The sequence below is a fragment of the Polistes fuscatus genome, unplaced genomic scaffold (assembly GCF_010416935.1).
Source record: "Polistes fuscatus isolate 324 unplaced genomic scaffold, CU_Pfus_HIC Scaffold1, whole genome shotgun sequence".
Lineage (NCBI taxonomy): Eukaryota > Metazoa > Arthropoda > Insecta > Hymenoptera > Vespidae > Polistes > Polistes fuscatus.
The window spans coordinates 13,666,040-13,680,758 of record NW_025112997.1 but is presented as its reverse complement, the minus strand read 5'-3'; the positions used below and the strand labels follow the sequence as shown (position 1 = coordinate 13,680,758).

Below are 14,719 nucleotides of genomic sequence, written 5' to 3'. Positions count from 1 at the left end.
TAAATAAAAAAGACTGCTATGTTTTTAATAATAAAAAAAGATTAATAGAGATTAAAATATTAAATAAACGAATCTCTTTGAAAGAATAATATTATTTTCATTATATCACATTAGCAAAAGCATTTGTTTTTTTAAAACTAGCAAATTATCATTATTTTGTTAATGTAAATCTATAGATATTTTTTATTATACATAATAAATATACGATTATTAGATTTAATAACAAGCGGATTTAGTTATACATCTTATATAACAAATATATAATACTTTTCTTACAATACTGTTTACAATTACTATAATTTTATAAATATTGTAAGGCCAATAAACAAAATAACCTGATAGATCATTTTATTTATTCTATTAGTAGAGTATAAACTTTATTTGATATTGCAGGCACCTATTTATTATATTATTCATATCTATTTACATATATTTTATTTTTTTGACCTTTTTTTAGAAGAGATCTAATATTTATTACATTGGCAGTATTTGAAGTATACTCTCTATATCTTTTGTAAAATTGATAAAAAAATAAATTTTTTAACAATTTTCTTTTTCTTAAAATATTTTCGTATGCGATATTTTTTAATGAATTTGTTGTTTCATTTATCATATTATTATACTAATAACAAGATAAGAATTACTTTTAAAGAAAGTAAACAATATTTTACTATATAAAGAATGTAAATCTTAATTACTTATTTTCGTTTTAATATCAGTAATGTTAGGAATAAATTTTTTATCTTTTGTTTTTGCACGCTTAAAACATAAATCAAATTCTGTTTTAAACATTTCTCTGTAATAACTTTCTTTTACAATATCACTTTCTGGAACACCTTCTTCCTGACACTTTAACACATATAATTTGTGCATTGCAGCTATACTCAATCCAGAATCTAGGTATCTTTTCTCATTTCCATCTTTAGGATTTATTGATCTTTCTATTGGGAATGATTTAATATGTTCACGGACTCTTTCTTTAACAGTTTCACTTTTCTTTGTCTTTGGCGTATGTCTTCCTCTTTGATCAGGTCCAATAATACCCCCAGGAGAAGATCTTTTTTTATCCATTGCATGTCGTACAAATTTTTCAGAAACAGAAAATGTACTAAGAAACATACATTTACAAACTGTTATAAACTCGCCTTTTAAAAGTAAGGAATATGTAAATGTAACTTGTCTACGTTCTTCTGCTTTAACATTTCCACGACAGCGAGTTCTTTGTTTTGGTGATTCTTTTACAGAAAGTGCAATGTATTGCTTTCTTTGTTCCCATGTACATGTTTTCCAAAAGACTTTGTGTAATTCTTTTCGTGCTTGTTCATCTACTTTTTTACTGCAACGCATACGACAATTGCATGGCGGTCCTATTGTTTTAGCTGGTACTACTTTTCCTATATATAAAAAGTTTATCAATTCTTTTATATGCAGTAATCTATAATATTAATTATTTATAATTACCTCCAACTCCGACATATTGTTCTCCTCTTAATCTTGCATTTTTTTTTATGTTTACTTTCCATCTTTCTGGGTGTTTAACTCGTATATTATCTTTGTTATTTTTTTCTGTCTTTAATTCTTTAGACTTTATAGGCTTTTTAATGCTATGTTCTGTTTCTTGTGCAACATGTGGCGGTGATGGTATATTTACTTGATCACCTGAAATATAATTCATTACAAATATATGTAAAATGGTTATATAATATTTTTGTAATTATATCAATTTAAAAAAAATGTATACTAAGTAATGCAAAAGTTGTTATCGATGATGTCTCTTGATGTTCTGGTATTAGATCCATTGATGTAATAGGAGAATTTTTCCACCATTGCGTATTGCTTGTTGTCTCAGTAAAATTAGCAGGTTGAACTAATGTAGAAGTTAATAATATAAAAAATAAAATAAAATAAATCTATTAAAATAAGAACATAGAAGGTATTTGTATATATTTATATTGTTTTTATATTTACAGTAAGATGATTGAGTTTGTGGTTGTCGTTGATTTAATTCTACTTGTTTATTGTTATCGAACCATTCCATTTCCTTTGTTGTGAGAGTTTCTACTAATGGATCTATCTGTGCTAAGTCTTGATCTATTGTATCTTCCATTGTTTAAAATAACACAGATTTAAAATTATTTGTGTAGACATCATACAAAAGTATTCTAAACCGTTCTACTCAATACAATTCATTTTTTCATAACTCTTAATTTTTACTGAAAAGTTCATTTTTTAATCAAAATTAAATTTAAAAATGTAAGTAATTGGTAGATATTGTAACGTTACTCCTTTTACTTTTGTACTATTATTTAATCACATTTTAGGTTATATTTTATTTAATTATTTTTTGAATGGCATATTTTGATAATCAAGATACTTTTTTAAGTTCATTTAATTTAATAGTTCGTTGTGTCATTGTACTGATTAAAAAGTAAATTAATATGAATCTATATGCAAAAAGAATACGATAGATCACATATAAAACTTCTATGTACAAACGTAAGTTATATTAACCAGGATTATTCATTTTAACATCAAAGATTTAATTTATATCCATTATCAAATATCAATCATGTAAAATGAATATAATCATGTGATTTCATAAATAGGACGTAAAGATGAAATAAAATTACCTTATATTTTCCTAATTTAAAAAATAATTAACATTCGATGCTAATCTAGGTCATATGAAATTAATTTATTCTTGGTCGTATGAATCATATATAAGTTTATATATTTTAATTTTACAATTAATCTATAATGAGACTTTAAAATAATAAATATTTCGTGTATTTTATAAAGTCTAAAAATTTGTTAATTTACAAGGTTATTTTGAAAATTATTCGCGGCATTGTAGTTAGTTAAAATACCGCTAGACGGCGAAGTGAACGTGATCGAAAATTTAGTTATATTTGGCAGTATTCAAGAGACTTCGAAGAGAATAGTATGAGATTATATTTTTTCCGTTAATTTTTTTTCACACTTATTAATATCCTGCTTTGGTTACATTTTCTTTCTATTATTTGTTATGTATATTGTAATTTGAATAAGACCTCTAACGATGATAATAATTTATCTCATTGTTAGTTCTAACACATTTCAAATCTAATTTGTTTAGCATTTTTTGCTATCGATTTTTATGATCAAGTTTGTCATTATACTTTAATCAAAAAACAAATAATTCATTAACATTTATCTTTTATATTAGGTTAGCAGTAGTAACAGTAATATCACAGCTTACGATTTGTTTTCGTCTAATATCTTGATTTTTATTTCTACTTACAATTAGATTATTAATATTAATAAATTTAATATCTTGCGTTTTCTATTTCCTTAAAACAGTTTTTCGGGAAATAATTTCTTAATATTTATCTTTATATATAATGAGAAAAATGTCGAAACAAGTTTTTCATGATTATTTTGTATTATATTGAATAGAAAATAATAGTATAATACCGTAAAGAATTTTCTAATAGAATTTCGAAATAATATCTTTTATTTATGAATTTGCTTGGAGCCATTTTCTATTTGAAATATTTATCGGTAACATACCGACATGATAGTGCTCTCCTTTTTCTCTACATTGTTTTCAATCGGTATAACATTAATTTCCATATAGATGTCTCCTTTCGTTCGTGTCACACGGTGTTTCTTTTTTCAGAACGATGAACAGTGCGTGTAAACAAAGTTTCATCAAGTTACGACGAATCGTTTTACGAAGGTGACGTAACCAAGAATTGACTCATGCCTGTCCAATCTGAAGATCGTCGCGAGTTCGACGTAGAGCAGCGCCTTGGAACGAAAGCTAATTGACATATTATTAATAATCTGCATCTCCGGTGAGTAATTTTTAGGTTATCACTTTCGTATTTCCATTTCACCGAATTAAAAGTACCAATTTGACAATGTTTCAAGATCAATTCTAATATATCTCGTATGTGTATTGTCTACTTTTTCATCTAGGAAGTTTGTAAATACAATCGTATTTACAAACAAAAATATATTTTTGTTCAAAGTCGATGAATTATCGAATCGATCAGCTGTTCGAGAATCGGCAAACCTATCCTTTCCTTGATCTAACGCTACAGATAGTCGGCGAATCCTATACTTCGAATTTATATGATCTTTTTTTTTAATTGCATGATATAACAACTTTTTAAAATTTAATTATTAATAATTATATTTGACAGTTTTTAGATATATTTATTATTTTTTAAACAATTGATAAAATAGTACGAGAATTTTCTGATTTTTTTTCTTTTTTTAATTCGTAGTGTAAATGATATAGTATGGATTTTGTTGTAATCCGATACGATAGTTGAATACAAGTTAAAATACTAAATCAATTAAATTAGATGAATATTCGTAAAAATATTTAAAAAGCACAATGTAAAATTTGAAGATATTTAAAATTGAAGGTCGTATATTTAATATTGCAATAGAGGCAGAGAGAACGTTCACATAGTATATTCAATATAACTTTTACTGTCGTTTATATTCAAGGACGATTACTGAAAAAATATTTTAGATTCTTTGGTAATAATGTTTTATTTCAATTTCGAATAATAGCTTTAAATTATTTTTGATAAATCCTCTGATTACAAAGTATATAAAAAAATAGTACGATTTTATTTAATTTTTTTTATATAGGAATATTTTTTCATTAGATGCAAAATATATAATAAACTAATAAGAATGATTCAATTTGATTTATATTGGTAAAATTTCATCGAGTTCATAACTCCTTCGATAGCTCAGTTGGTAGAGCGGTGGACTGTAGTTGGTATTATAAAAGGAGACATCCATAGGTCGCTGGTTCAAATCCGGCTCGAAGGATATTTTTTTTTCTTCGATTGCATTATTTTCCACATACTATTTAAGTGTGGTCGTGTTTTTTATATATTTATAAATAATTTTTAACATTATTTGCATTTTTATAAAATTATTTATTGTTCATAAAGTGCATATTTAAAAAAAATATTATTACTTGTAGAAAAAACATTGAATTTAAATGTAAGAGAAAATAACGAGGACATTTATGTTCCTAAATTTTGTTAAACAAATATTATATATTATCATGTGTTAAAATAGTTTTCACGATTACGTATCCAATAGTTGCTGCCACCTGGAAGAATATGCGCATATTAGATGCAGCTGTTTCTGCAATGAAGGCGATAACGCGGAATTTCGTTTGCGCGATCAGTAAACAAAGTGTTTTATCTCGTATGATAATAACTCACGTTATCGGTAAATTCTCGAAGCTTTCTTCGGTTACATTGATCGTAGATTTTTTAGAACTTTCATTGAATTGTTTTGATTATATACAACTTATTTAAAATCACATAAATATGTTATTTAACATGATAATTTTAATAATTATAATATATAATTACTTAATATATATATACCGGATATCTCATTTTAAATGATATGGTTAAATATTTTAGATCGAATTGGTATTATAAATAAATGCTTTTGGATATTGAGAAAAAAAATATTTGTTGCAGTTATTTCACAGAGGAGCGTTTGTCAATATACGAAAGTTATAAAAATGTTGTAGAATGGAAATTGATATTTTGAAGCAATCAAAAATTATAAACGATATCAATACTAATTAAAGAAGTATCTACAGTGTACTTTTGCATCGATAATGAATTTCAAATTTCTTATTAAAATTTATTTATAAAACCAATAATCGAGTCAGAAATATTGTGTCGTATAATTTAAAATGAGATATAATATAATATATATTAATAAATAATGTTACATTACTTATATATTACTGGTATAAATTTGCATTGAAATTAATTGTTTGTTTTGTTTTAAAGTAGAATTGAAAATCCGATTGATAGTGATTATCAAATCGTGCACTTTATTGAAGTAGTAAATATGAAAAAGGTTTTATTCTCTAGTTTATCGAGCGTGGTATATACCTATAAGACATCGTATCGTAGGCTGCAGTATATATCCGCGTTAATTTATAGCCTGTCTTCTAATCGTCCTTTACCTGCACCATAATTTATTACTACTCTCTCCGTATTTATTGCTACCTCAAACGCGCGGGAGTAGCATTATATGTACTAAATTGGTACATTGTGTGCTCGCCGATACACCACCGATAAATTATTGCAACAACGGAAGGTGTTACGCTTGATACCTAACCGATAACTTACGATCGCGGGAGCATACTTTCCGATTCTCTGATTTTTTATCTTTCTTTTCTTTCTTTTCTATCTTTCTTTCTCTCTCTCTTTCTTTCCACTTTCTTCTAATTTCATCGTATCATCGTAATTTCTGGCATTTTGATCTTCTTACTCGTTAACAAACAAATTGAATGAGGGAAGATGGTAATCTTAAGGCCAGTAATAAGTTTCCTAGATCATGTTTCTACATTGTACAATATACTTCCGTATAATGCGAATTCCTGTAATATGCCGAAGATATTGCGACTACTGTTTTCACATAAACGATTCTTCGTATAACGTACAACAATTACAGGAATTCAACAATGCATTCAAGAATTGAATTTGTTTTAATTGTACATTACATTCACGTGACATTTTCATCTTCATTGCTATCAATTTCTTGTTCTGTTGTTACATTTAAAAAATTTTCTTTTAAATAAATTTTTGATCATCATATTACAAAGGGTGAGAGAGAGAAAAAGAGAAGTATCCAAAAAAAGAATTATCTCTACAAAAAAAAACCAAAAAGGAATAGTCTGGTTGATCTGATCACGAAAAGACTGTTCTTGAGAGTTTTAAAAGTCATGAAATCTTAAAGAGTCGGTCTTAAGTTTGAAAAGTATCTTTTAAAGTCTTAGGACAGCTTGGCTGGTACAACTAGAAATATAAGTTTTAAACGTCGCGAAGTGAAAAAATGATAAGGGAAAAAGAGAAAGAGAAAAAGAGAGAAATAGAGTGAGAATGGGTGTGGGAGGGAGAGAATGGCGCAATGAAACTAGTGAAAATTTATGAACAAAAGTAAAGGAGCAAAAGAAATGACGTTAAACAATCATTTAAAGTTTTTTGAATTGAATATTTAAATGTAATTGTAATAACGATACGGCAGCTTTGTTATTATTGAATTATCGACAATTGGCATTAACACGGCGCGTTAATCCAAGAGTCCTGGTCGTCAAATATTTGTCCAACGTTGCTTCGTCGCGTTATTAGCATTTTCGGTTGTAAAATCGTCGCTCGTGCTTGTCCATCTCCTCCTGATCATTTGAATAACAATAGTCGCGCTCGCTTTGCGCTTAGCCAACTCGCTTCTCCCAGTCCGAAATTGGCCTGAAAGCTGTGCATGGTTTCGTCGCGTAGAAGGGGGTAGAAGAGAATCAGGTCGGACAAATTGAACCGTTTTGCACGCGGTTGCTCGTTTCTATCTCTCGTCACGGAGGCGCCAACGAAACTTTTAACGCTCGATTACGTTCGTGACTACGATGTTCATCGCTAGTTTCCCTCATCTACAAATTAACGAGCCTTCGAAACAAATTACGATTCTTATTACTTCGTTTCTTATTACGTAGTGTAAACGTCTCATGCAGGTTCGTGCACGTTTGCGCCTGCACTAGTGTGAGTGCGTGCGGATGTTTATTTAGGATATCGGCGTTCTTAAGATTAAGTGTAGGGAACAGAGGCTGTATGCGTCACCCGTGGAGGGAGGCCGAGGCTTCGATGTTCGATGGAAAGGTACAGAAGGGCAGTCGGACATTACGGGTGGAAGTAGGAAGTATCTTATGTCCTTATGTGCTGAGTAGTAGGAGGTAGAATTAGTTAATCTTATAATCTTATGTTCTTATGTGCGAGGTAGTAGGAAGTAGCAGTTAGTTAGTCTTATGTCCTTATGTGTTCTGGGAGTTTACAAATTTCAGGAGTGGGATGTTTATAAATATCAGAAGTGGGATTCAAACTCGCTAAATTAGAAATTCGCGATTCGCGCGTGTGTTATGAAAAGTGGGATTGAATCTATTACGTTATTAGTGAAGTTATTAGTGAACTTACGTGTTTGAGTGACTTAACATTCGAAATCTAGAAATTTAGAAAACGTTTGCATTGAAAGTGTCTACGAAAATTAAGAAACATGGGCGAAGTAGAAAGTCTCCGTCGGCAGGTAGAAGATCTTATGCGTGAGGTCGGGCAACTCAGGGGAACAACGGAACAACGACCAGGAGTGAATGATCGACACCGCGAGGTCAGCTTAAGTGTAATCTCTGATATGATCGACGTTTTTGATGGAAGCGTTGGTACCTTTACCGTCTGGGAGAGACGAGTGCGCTATATACAACGAATGCACCAGCTTCGGGATACCGAAATTGTTATGATAATTAGTCTAAAATTGAGGGGAAAAGCATTGCGATGGTTTCACTCAAAACCCGAATTCGTGACTTATGGAATGGAGGAATTATTAGCAGCAATAGGGAAGATGTTTAGCTCGCGACAAAGTGTTATCACGTTGAGAAGACAGTTTGAGGAACGTAGGTGGAACGGCAACGAGTCGTTTAGAGATTACCTACATGACAAAATGATTCTGGGTTACCGAATTCCCCTCCCAGAACAAGAAATTTTGGAGTATGCGATAGACGGCATTCCAGACATTGCATTAAGAAACCAGGCCCGGATGATTGGTTTCCGAGACCAGGAGTCGTTGCTGACGGCTTTCGAAAGTATTACGCTATACGCCGGGTTAAGGGTGCGAGCGACGGGCCCTCGAAGTCCTACAAAATACGAAGGAAGGCGGCCGACGGGAGAAGGAAGAAGAAAACCGATCGACCATAAGAGGCCGTCGGAGGAAAATTATGCCAGATGCTTCAACTGTGGAGAGACAGGACATTTTGCGGGGAACTGCCCCCGTCCGAAGAGGGAAAGAGGCAGCTGCTACAAGTGCGGTAAACATGGACATCTTAGACCAGAATGCCCGGAGAAGGGTGGCGAGGTCCACGGCGTCACCAGGAACTTGACCACCGATGACGACTACATCAGGAAGATAACTTATGATGTCGACTCAGGCAATACACACTACATCTTAGTTTTAGACACCTTATTGGATTCCGGCAGTCCCGTGAGTTTCATAAAGAAAGGGTTAGTGATGGGACCGATCGACCCTGCGCCGGAACTCGAAAGTGAATATTATGGTATTAATCATAGTCGTCTGCAAGTACACGGCTCGATACAAGTTAGTTTAAAATTAGATGACGGCGAAAGGGTTGACACTCGTCTGTTGGTAGTACCGGATACTACAATGGTGAACTCCGTTATTTTAGGTCGCGACGCATTAAAAAGATGTGGATTAGTTTTTAGCAGAAAAGATAAGCGCTCCGAAGAAGAGGTAGTGATAGATCAGATTATGAATATAGAAATAAGTGATTCCACCGATAATCAAACTACCGAATTAGACATTAATCCCGAAATCGCGGTGGAAAAACAAAACGAATTAAAGGAAATCTTAAAGGTAAATTACTTAGATGCACCTCGTCCGGAAAAGCCTAGAATAAGCAAGGAACACCTGCGAGCAATGGAAGAGTTAAAGGATAAATTAGTTATAGCGCCTTTGTTAGCCAAATTAAATGACAAATCATCGGGAAAAGATTGGCATCAATTTTTAACGGATATTGAATACGCTTTGAATAACAGTCCGAATGCATCAACCGGGGAATCTCCTAGTAAATTATTATTCGGTGTGACCCAGAGGGGTGACATTGTCGATAATGTCCGTAGTTATTTAGAAAACACCATCGCGAATAGCGAACGCGATTTAAAAGCAATTAGGAATAAGGCCGAAGATAGAATGGCTGAGAAGCAAAATTATAACAAGAGGTATTATGATAAACGCCATCATAAGATACGGTCAGAATTTAATGTCGGTGATTATGTGGTGGTAAGGAATTTTGATAGCACTGTAGGGATTGGAAAAAAACTGATACCAAAATTTAGGGGTCCGTACGAAGTTATAAAAAAATTACGAAACGATAGATATGTAGTTGCCGATATAAGAGGCTTCCAAATATCTCAAAGACCGTATCAGGGAACATGGGAATATTGTAACATGCGTCCCTGGCGAGGAACAGAACAGGCCAAAGAATAGAGAGAGAAGAGAACAATCTCGAGTTTATATTTAGTATACTTTATCCTTATGATTAAAACTCAATTATGTTTCATTTCATTTTATTTCCTTTAAAGATAGTGTACCGACAGTTAAAAGTTTATATTTAGTGTATTTTATCCTTACGATTAAAATCCAATTGTATTATGTTTCATTTCATTTCCTTTTTAAGATTATCACCGAAATCGCATCTCGCCTCATGTTTGTAAGAATGAATATCATTTTAGTTATTGATTAGATCGAAAAGAAAAAAAAAAAAAGAAAGAGGAGAGAAAAAAGGAGAGAAAAATATTGTATCCGAGTGATTTTATTTCTTATGTATGCGTTTATTTAATCTTTAGACCCTTTTATATCAGCATTTTTAGGACCTTTTATACTAGCCTTGCGTTTGTGTTTATTTTGTAATTGTATTTCTTATGTATGGATTATCTTATATTTTTATTCTTTCAGATTATTACTTCTATTTATGTGTTAATTTTTGATTGTATTCTTATGTTTGTATTCATGTATTTTTTATGTATGTATTAACCTTATGTTCATGTTCATTTTACGTTGCGCCTTTATGTATGTGTGATGGTCTAGTGACCGAGGGCGGTCACTGTCAGGACTGGCCGATTGTAAACGTCTCATGCAGGTTCGTGCACGTTTGCGCCTGCACTAGTGTGAGTGCGTGCGGATGTTTATTTAGGATATCGGCGTTCTTAAGATTAAGTGTAGGGAACAGAGGCTGTATGCGTCACCCGTGGAGGGAGGCCGAGGCTTCGATGTTCGATGGAAAGGTACAGAAGGGCAGTCGGACATTACGGGTGGAAGTAGGAAGTATCTTATGTCCTTATGTGCTGAGTAGTAGGAGGTAGAATTAGTTAATCTTATAATCTTATGTTCTTATGTGCGAGGTAGTAGGAAGTAGCAGTTAGTTAGTCTTATGTCCTTATGTGTTCTGGGAGTTTACAAATTTCAGGAGTGGGATGTTTATAGTAGTTTATATTTTTTCTTCTTCTTCTTTTAACGGATCTTTAAAAGAACAGTAAAAGATTTTATCTCTTCTTTTTATATTGATCTTTTTTTTCTAGGTTTTCTCAACTATAAATATATATTAGCTGGAAAATGAATTAAAATAACTAGTTATTAATAAAATGATAAATATAAGTTAGATATTTTTCTTAAATATTATTTCATTTATATGGGAATATAATTTTCTAGAATGAATAATTATATACAATTATAACAAATAATATAAGTTTTATTACTATAATGAATGATGTATGAATAGTAAAAGTTATTTAGAAATAACAATAATTATCAGGATAACATATTTTCTAGAAAATATTACGTTAATTAGTTAGAATTCTAATTCAATTGAATTTTCTTGAATACTTGTCTTTTTTGTTTCTCTTATTCGCTGTTTAGAGAAATATCGGAGTTCGACAGAATTTTCGTACCGAATTAAAGTTTAGGATAATGGTGGATGGTTTGTCGACGCGGGTTCTAAATTTTGGTGACGATCGTTGCCAATGCGGGCTCTCCGGTCGCGGATTTTTGCCAGTCGAACGTGTATGAGCCACTCGATGTTCAAACCGATCGCACGGTGACCACAAATTTTCTCGTTTACACGATTATATCGCCCGTATCGCGAGTACTGTCATTTATAGTGTGCTTACACGCGTACACATTGGATTCATGCACGTGCATTCCCATTAGTCGAAATCTCTCTAGGATTGGGGAGATCGTTAGGTTCTTTAATCGTGTTTCTCTTTACACATATCTTTTATCCCAAAAACTGTCCAACGTTTTTGTTCACGTTTTGAAAGGGAACCTTAAAATGTAGGTATTATTAGAAATTATTTTTTCAAGACATAATGTCTTCATAGGTTTAACGCAAATAGTTTTCTTTGTTATTTAAATTTAAAAGTAAGCGAATTTGTACATGATTTTAAAAAAGAAAAGAAGTTTTATGTAGATAGTAGCACACGTAGGTAAATATTGTCAGGGTAAATTTCTCGTTAAAACTCGTGTGCAAGAACTTGTCGGGAAAATCCAATACTACCAATCGAAATATACGATCGATGTTTGTAGGTATATGTATATATACTATTAGTATATGGTATCTATATCCATTCTACCATTGAAATGTCTTGCTGAATTGACTTGAAATTTATATCAAAAAGCAGGTTATATGTCAGGAATAAATCTACGAATAATTTCAACCCGATCTGACTCTCAGTTTAAAAATGACAAAAATTTCGAATTCATACAAAATCTCATATATGACGGAAATATTCGTAATTTTGTAGGAACACGTAAAATATCTTCAGTTAATATTACGTTTTTATCAGAGCGCAATATGTTCGAAAGTTCAAATTTGTGAACTGAATGAAATATGTTGTATAATTTAGATGGTCGATTAAATTGTTTCAAAAATCTTCACAAAAAATAATCGTAATTAAATTCTTTGGGTACCGATTTATATGAAAAAATATACATATGGAACTATTGAGTTTTTTGGTGTTTGGTATAGTTTGCAGAAGCAATTGATTCTGTTGTAATTGATACAAACTATTCTAAATTGAATAATAATGTAATTAAATATTGTCTCTTTACAATTAACTTGAACGACGGGTAAGACTTGTCATTTTGCACTTACAATTAGGCAAAACAACTGCATAACGAATCTCACAATCAGTCGTTAAATGTATACAGGAGGGTAGAAAGTATTCTTAAGAAGTTTTCATTTCATCTGATTCACAGTTTTTAAGATAACGGACTATTCAAATCGAATAGGTAATCTAAAATGTGCATCCTATTTTTATTATTTCTTTATATAATATCGGACAATATAAGTATTTAGCTGTCGGACAGCGGCAAGGACAAATATAAGATTGTATGATTAACAAAGAGATAAAAAAGAGAGAGAGAGAGATAGAGAAATGGAAACATAAAGAAGAATTGATCAATCGTTAGGTAAAACGCAATCCGTTTGATTTTGCTTTAGTAATTTTAAACGATAGGTATAGGTATCCCGTTACCGTCAACGAAATTCTGCGTTGAAACTTTGAGCGTAAACTATTCGATAGGTTTCATGCAATAATTCCTCCCTATCTACTGATTCGTTTGACTGTCGGCTCGAGCACGCACAGCCACAAATTTCATCGTTTGTCCATTTCCATCGGATGTGAAATAGACGTGAACAACAATCGGGCACGGGGTTGGTTGCCATCTGAATTTCCGTGACTTTGTCATAAATTTTCATTTATCTCTCGGATAACCGCACACTCATTATCATTTTTCTCATGTCATGCACGGTCAACGCGATACTCGTGATTTTGATCGATTCGTTTGGTATAAATACCCATTGGGATTTCATAAATTTATAGCAGTATCGAATTGCTGGTAAATAAACTGTCAGGGTTGTATAAAGACGTGTTAACTTATTCTCTATTGGAACATATATTGTTACATTTTAAATGAGATCGGTGGTATAAAGCAAATGATATGCTTTTTAATAGAACAAGAAACTTATTTAATTATATTTGCATTGTAATGAATTAATTAAATATCTCTTTGTAGAATATTATTAATTAAATAGTTTACGATTTAATCTTAATATATATTTCATACTTAAATAATGTTTAAATAATTTAAATGTAACAGACCAATTCCCGGACTAACACTAAACACGGACAGTAATCACCGTTACTAACACAGATATACACAGATTTAAATTATGTTTAATTACTATTAAGGATCATAAGTTTTGCATCATAAACAATTTAAAAAAGAATATCGAAGAATCGGTACGACAGATAAGTAAACATTAAAAAAAAATATTAGTTGTTCGATAAAAAGAAATTTATTGAGTTTTTTTTAAAACGAATCAAATCTTTATAAAATTTTCTTATCTTAGATATTCAAAATAATAGAAATCCTAAATGAATATTTCAATTATTAAATCTATGTGTTATCAGAATTAATAATCCTGTAACAAAAGCTGGAGAATTAAAATTGAGAAGATACACGATCGTAAATTCAAGAGAAAATATCACAATGAAATAGATTGCATCGATTGTTCTAGAAATTGTTTATGAACAATGTTTCTCCTCGTCAGTATGAAAGGCTTGAATAGTAGTTGGTCTTCCTGTTTAAGGACAGTATCACGGATGTTGATTTACGAGTACACAATGTCGGCTTCGTTGTACCCGTTGAAAGATATTATTTACGTAGAGATTCAGGCGAAGAGCGAGACGCCTCTATACTCAATTCCTAGGTACATGAATTATGGAGACACCAACGTTGTGTATGTAGAAACTCCCCGAGGGTAGGTGCCGCCTTGTGTCGTCGAAACTCCGTCGAGTTCTACTATTAGTTCTCGCTATTGAAAGGCCAGTTTGTTGTACTTGCACGATTACTGCATATAGAGACCAGCTATGTTAATATCCTCCGACTGATAACTTACAAGAGTCCATCGTACCTGATGTGTACTAGAGTAATAATTGTCGACTAGCTTACATTCTCTCTCTCTTTTTTATAAAAGGGTCTGTTTCATTTCGTACGTTTTAACAGAATAGATTTTGTAATGGCTTGTGAGTAAATATCTTGACCGTTTATATATGATATTCGA

General features: G+C 31.5%; 2 protein-coding genes and 1 non-coding gene across 4 annotated transcripts in view; 2 read left to right on the top strand and 1 right to left on the bottom strand.

Annotated features, from left to right (window-relative positions):
- Positions 1 to 331: 331 nt before the first annotated feature.
- LOC122514799 lies at positions 332 to 2,303 on the bottom strand. Its single transcript, XM_043631854.1, has 4 exons — positions 1,969 to 2,303; positions 1,742 to 1,867; positions 1,462 to 1,659; positions 332 to 1,394 (listed from the first exon to the last, which is right to left on the bottom strand). The coding sequence occupies exons 1-4, from the start codon at positions 2,105 to 2,107 to the stop codon at positions 691 to 693; spliced, it is 1,167 nt and encodes a 388-aa protein (XP_043487789.1). The 5' UTR covers positions 2,108 to 2,303; the 3' UTR covers positions 332 to 690.
- A 178-nt stretch (positions 2,304 to 2,481) lies between these two features.
- The window catches only part of LOC122514779 (prolyl 4-hydroxylase subunit alpha-1), a 287,725-nt gene continuing 275,487 nt past the window's right edge, over positions 2,482 to 14,719 (top strand). The window contains exons 1-2 of one of the 2 annotated variants that reach the window (XM_043631843.1): positions 2,482 to 2,496; positions 3,659 to 3,836. The gene's annotated coding sequence lies outside the window, so the exon portion shown is untranslated. Of the gene's footprint in view, positions 2,497 to 2,923; positions 2,942 to 3,658; positions 3,837 to 14,719 lie in introns of those variants that run through there. The other variant, XM_043631834.1, reaches the window with a different exon arrangement.
- Positions 4,741 to 4,833, top strand: Trnay-gua. Its single transcript has 2 exons — positions 4,741 to 4,777; positions 4,798 to 4,833. It is a non-coding gene; the product is annotated as a tRNA-Tyr (tRNA).

What these genes read in the sequence shown, in the direction of transcription:
- LOC122514799 (XM_043631854.1), bottom strand. Translation starts at nt 2,107, where the DNA reads ATGGAAGATACAATAGATCAAGACTTAGCACAGATAGATCCATTAGTA. An exon ending in ACAAACTCAATCATCTTACT is followed by an intron (nt 1,868 to 1,968) that starts GTAAATATAAAA and finishes CTTCTACATTAG; the next exon opens with TTCAACCTGCTAATTTTACT. An exon ending in ACAATATGTCGGAGTTGGAG is followed by an intron (nt 1,395 to 1,461) that starts GTAATTATAAAT and finishes TTTTATATATAG; the next exon opens with GAAAAGTAGTACCAGCTAAA.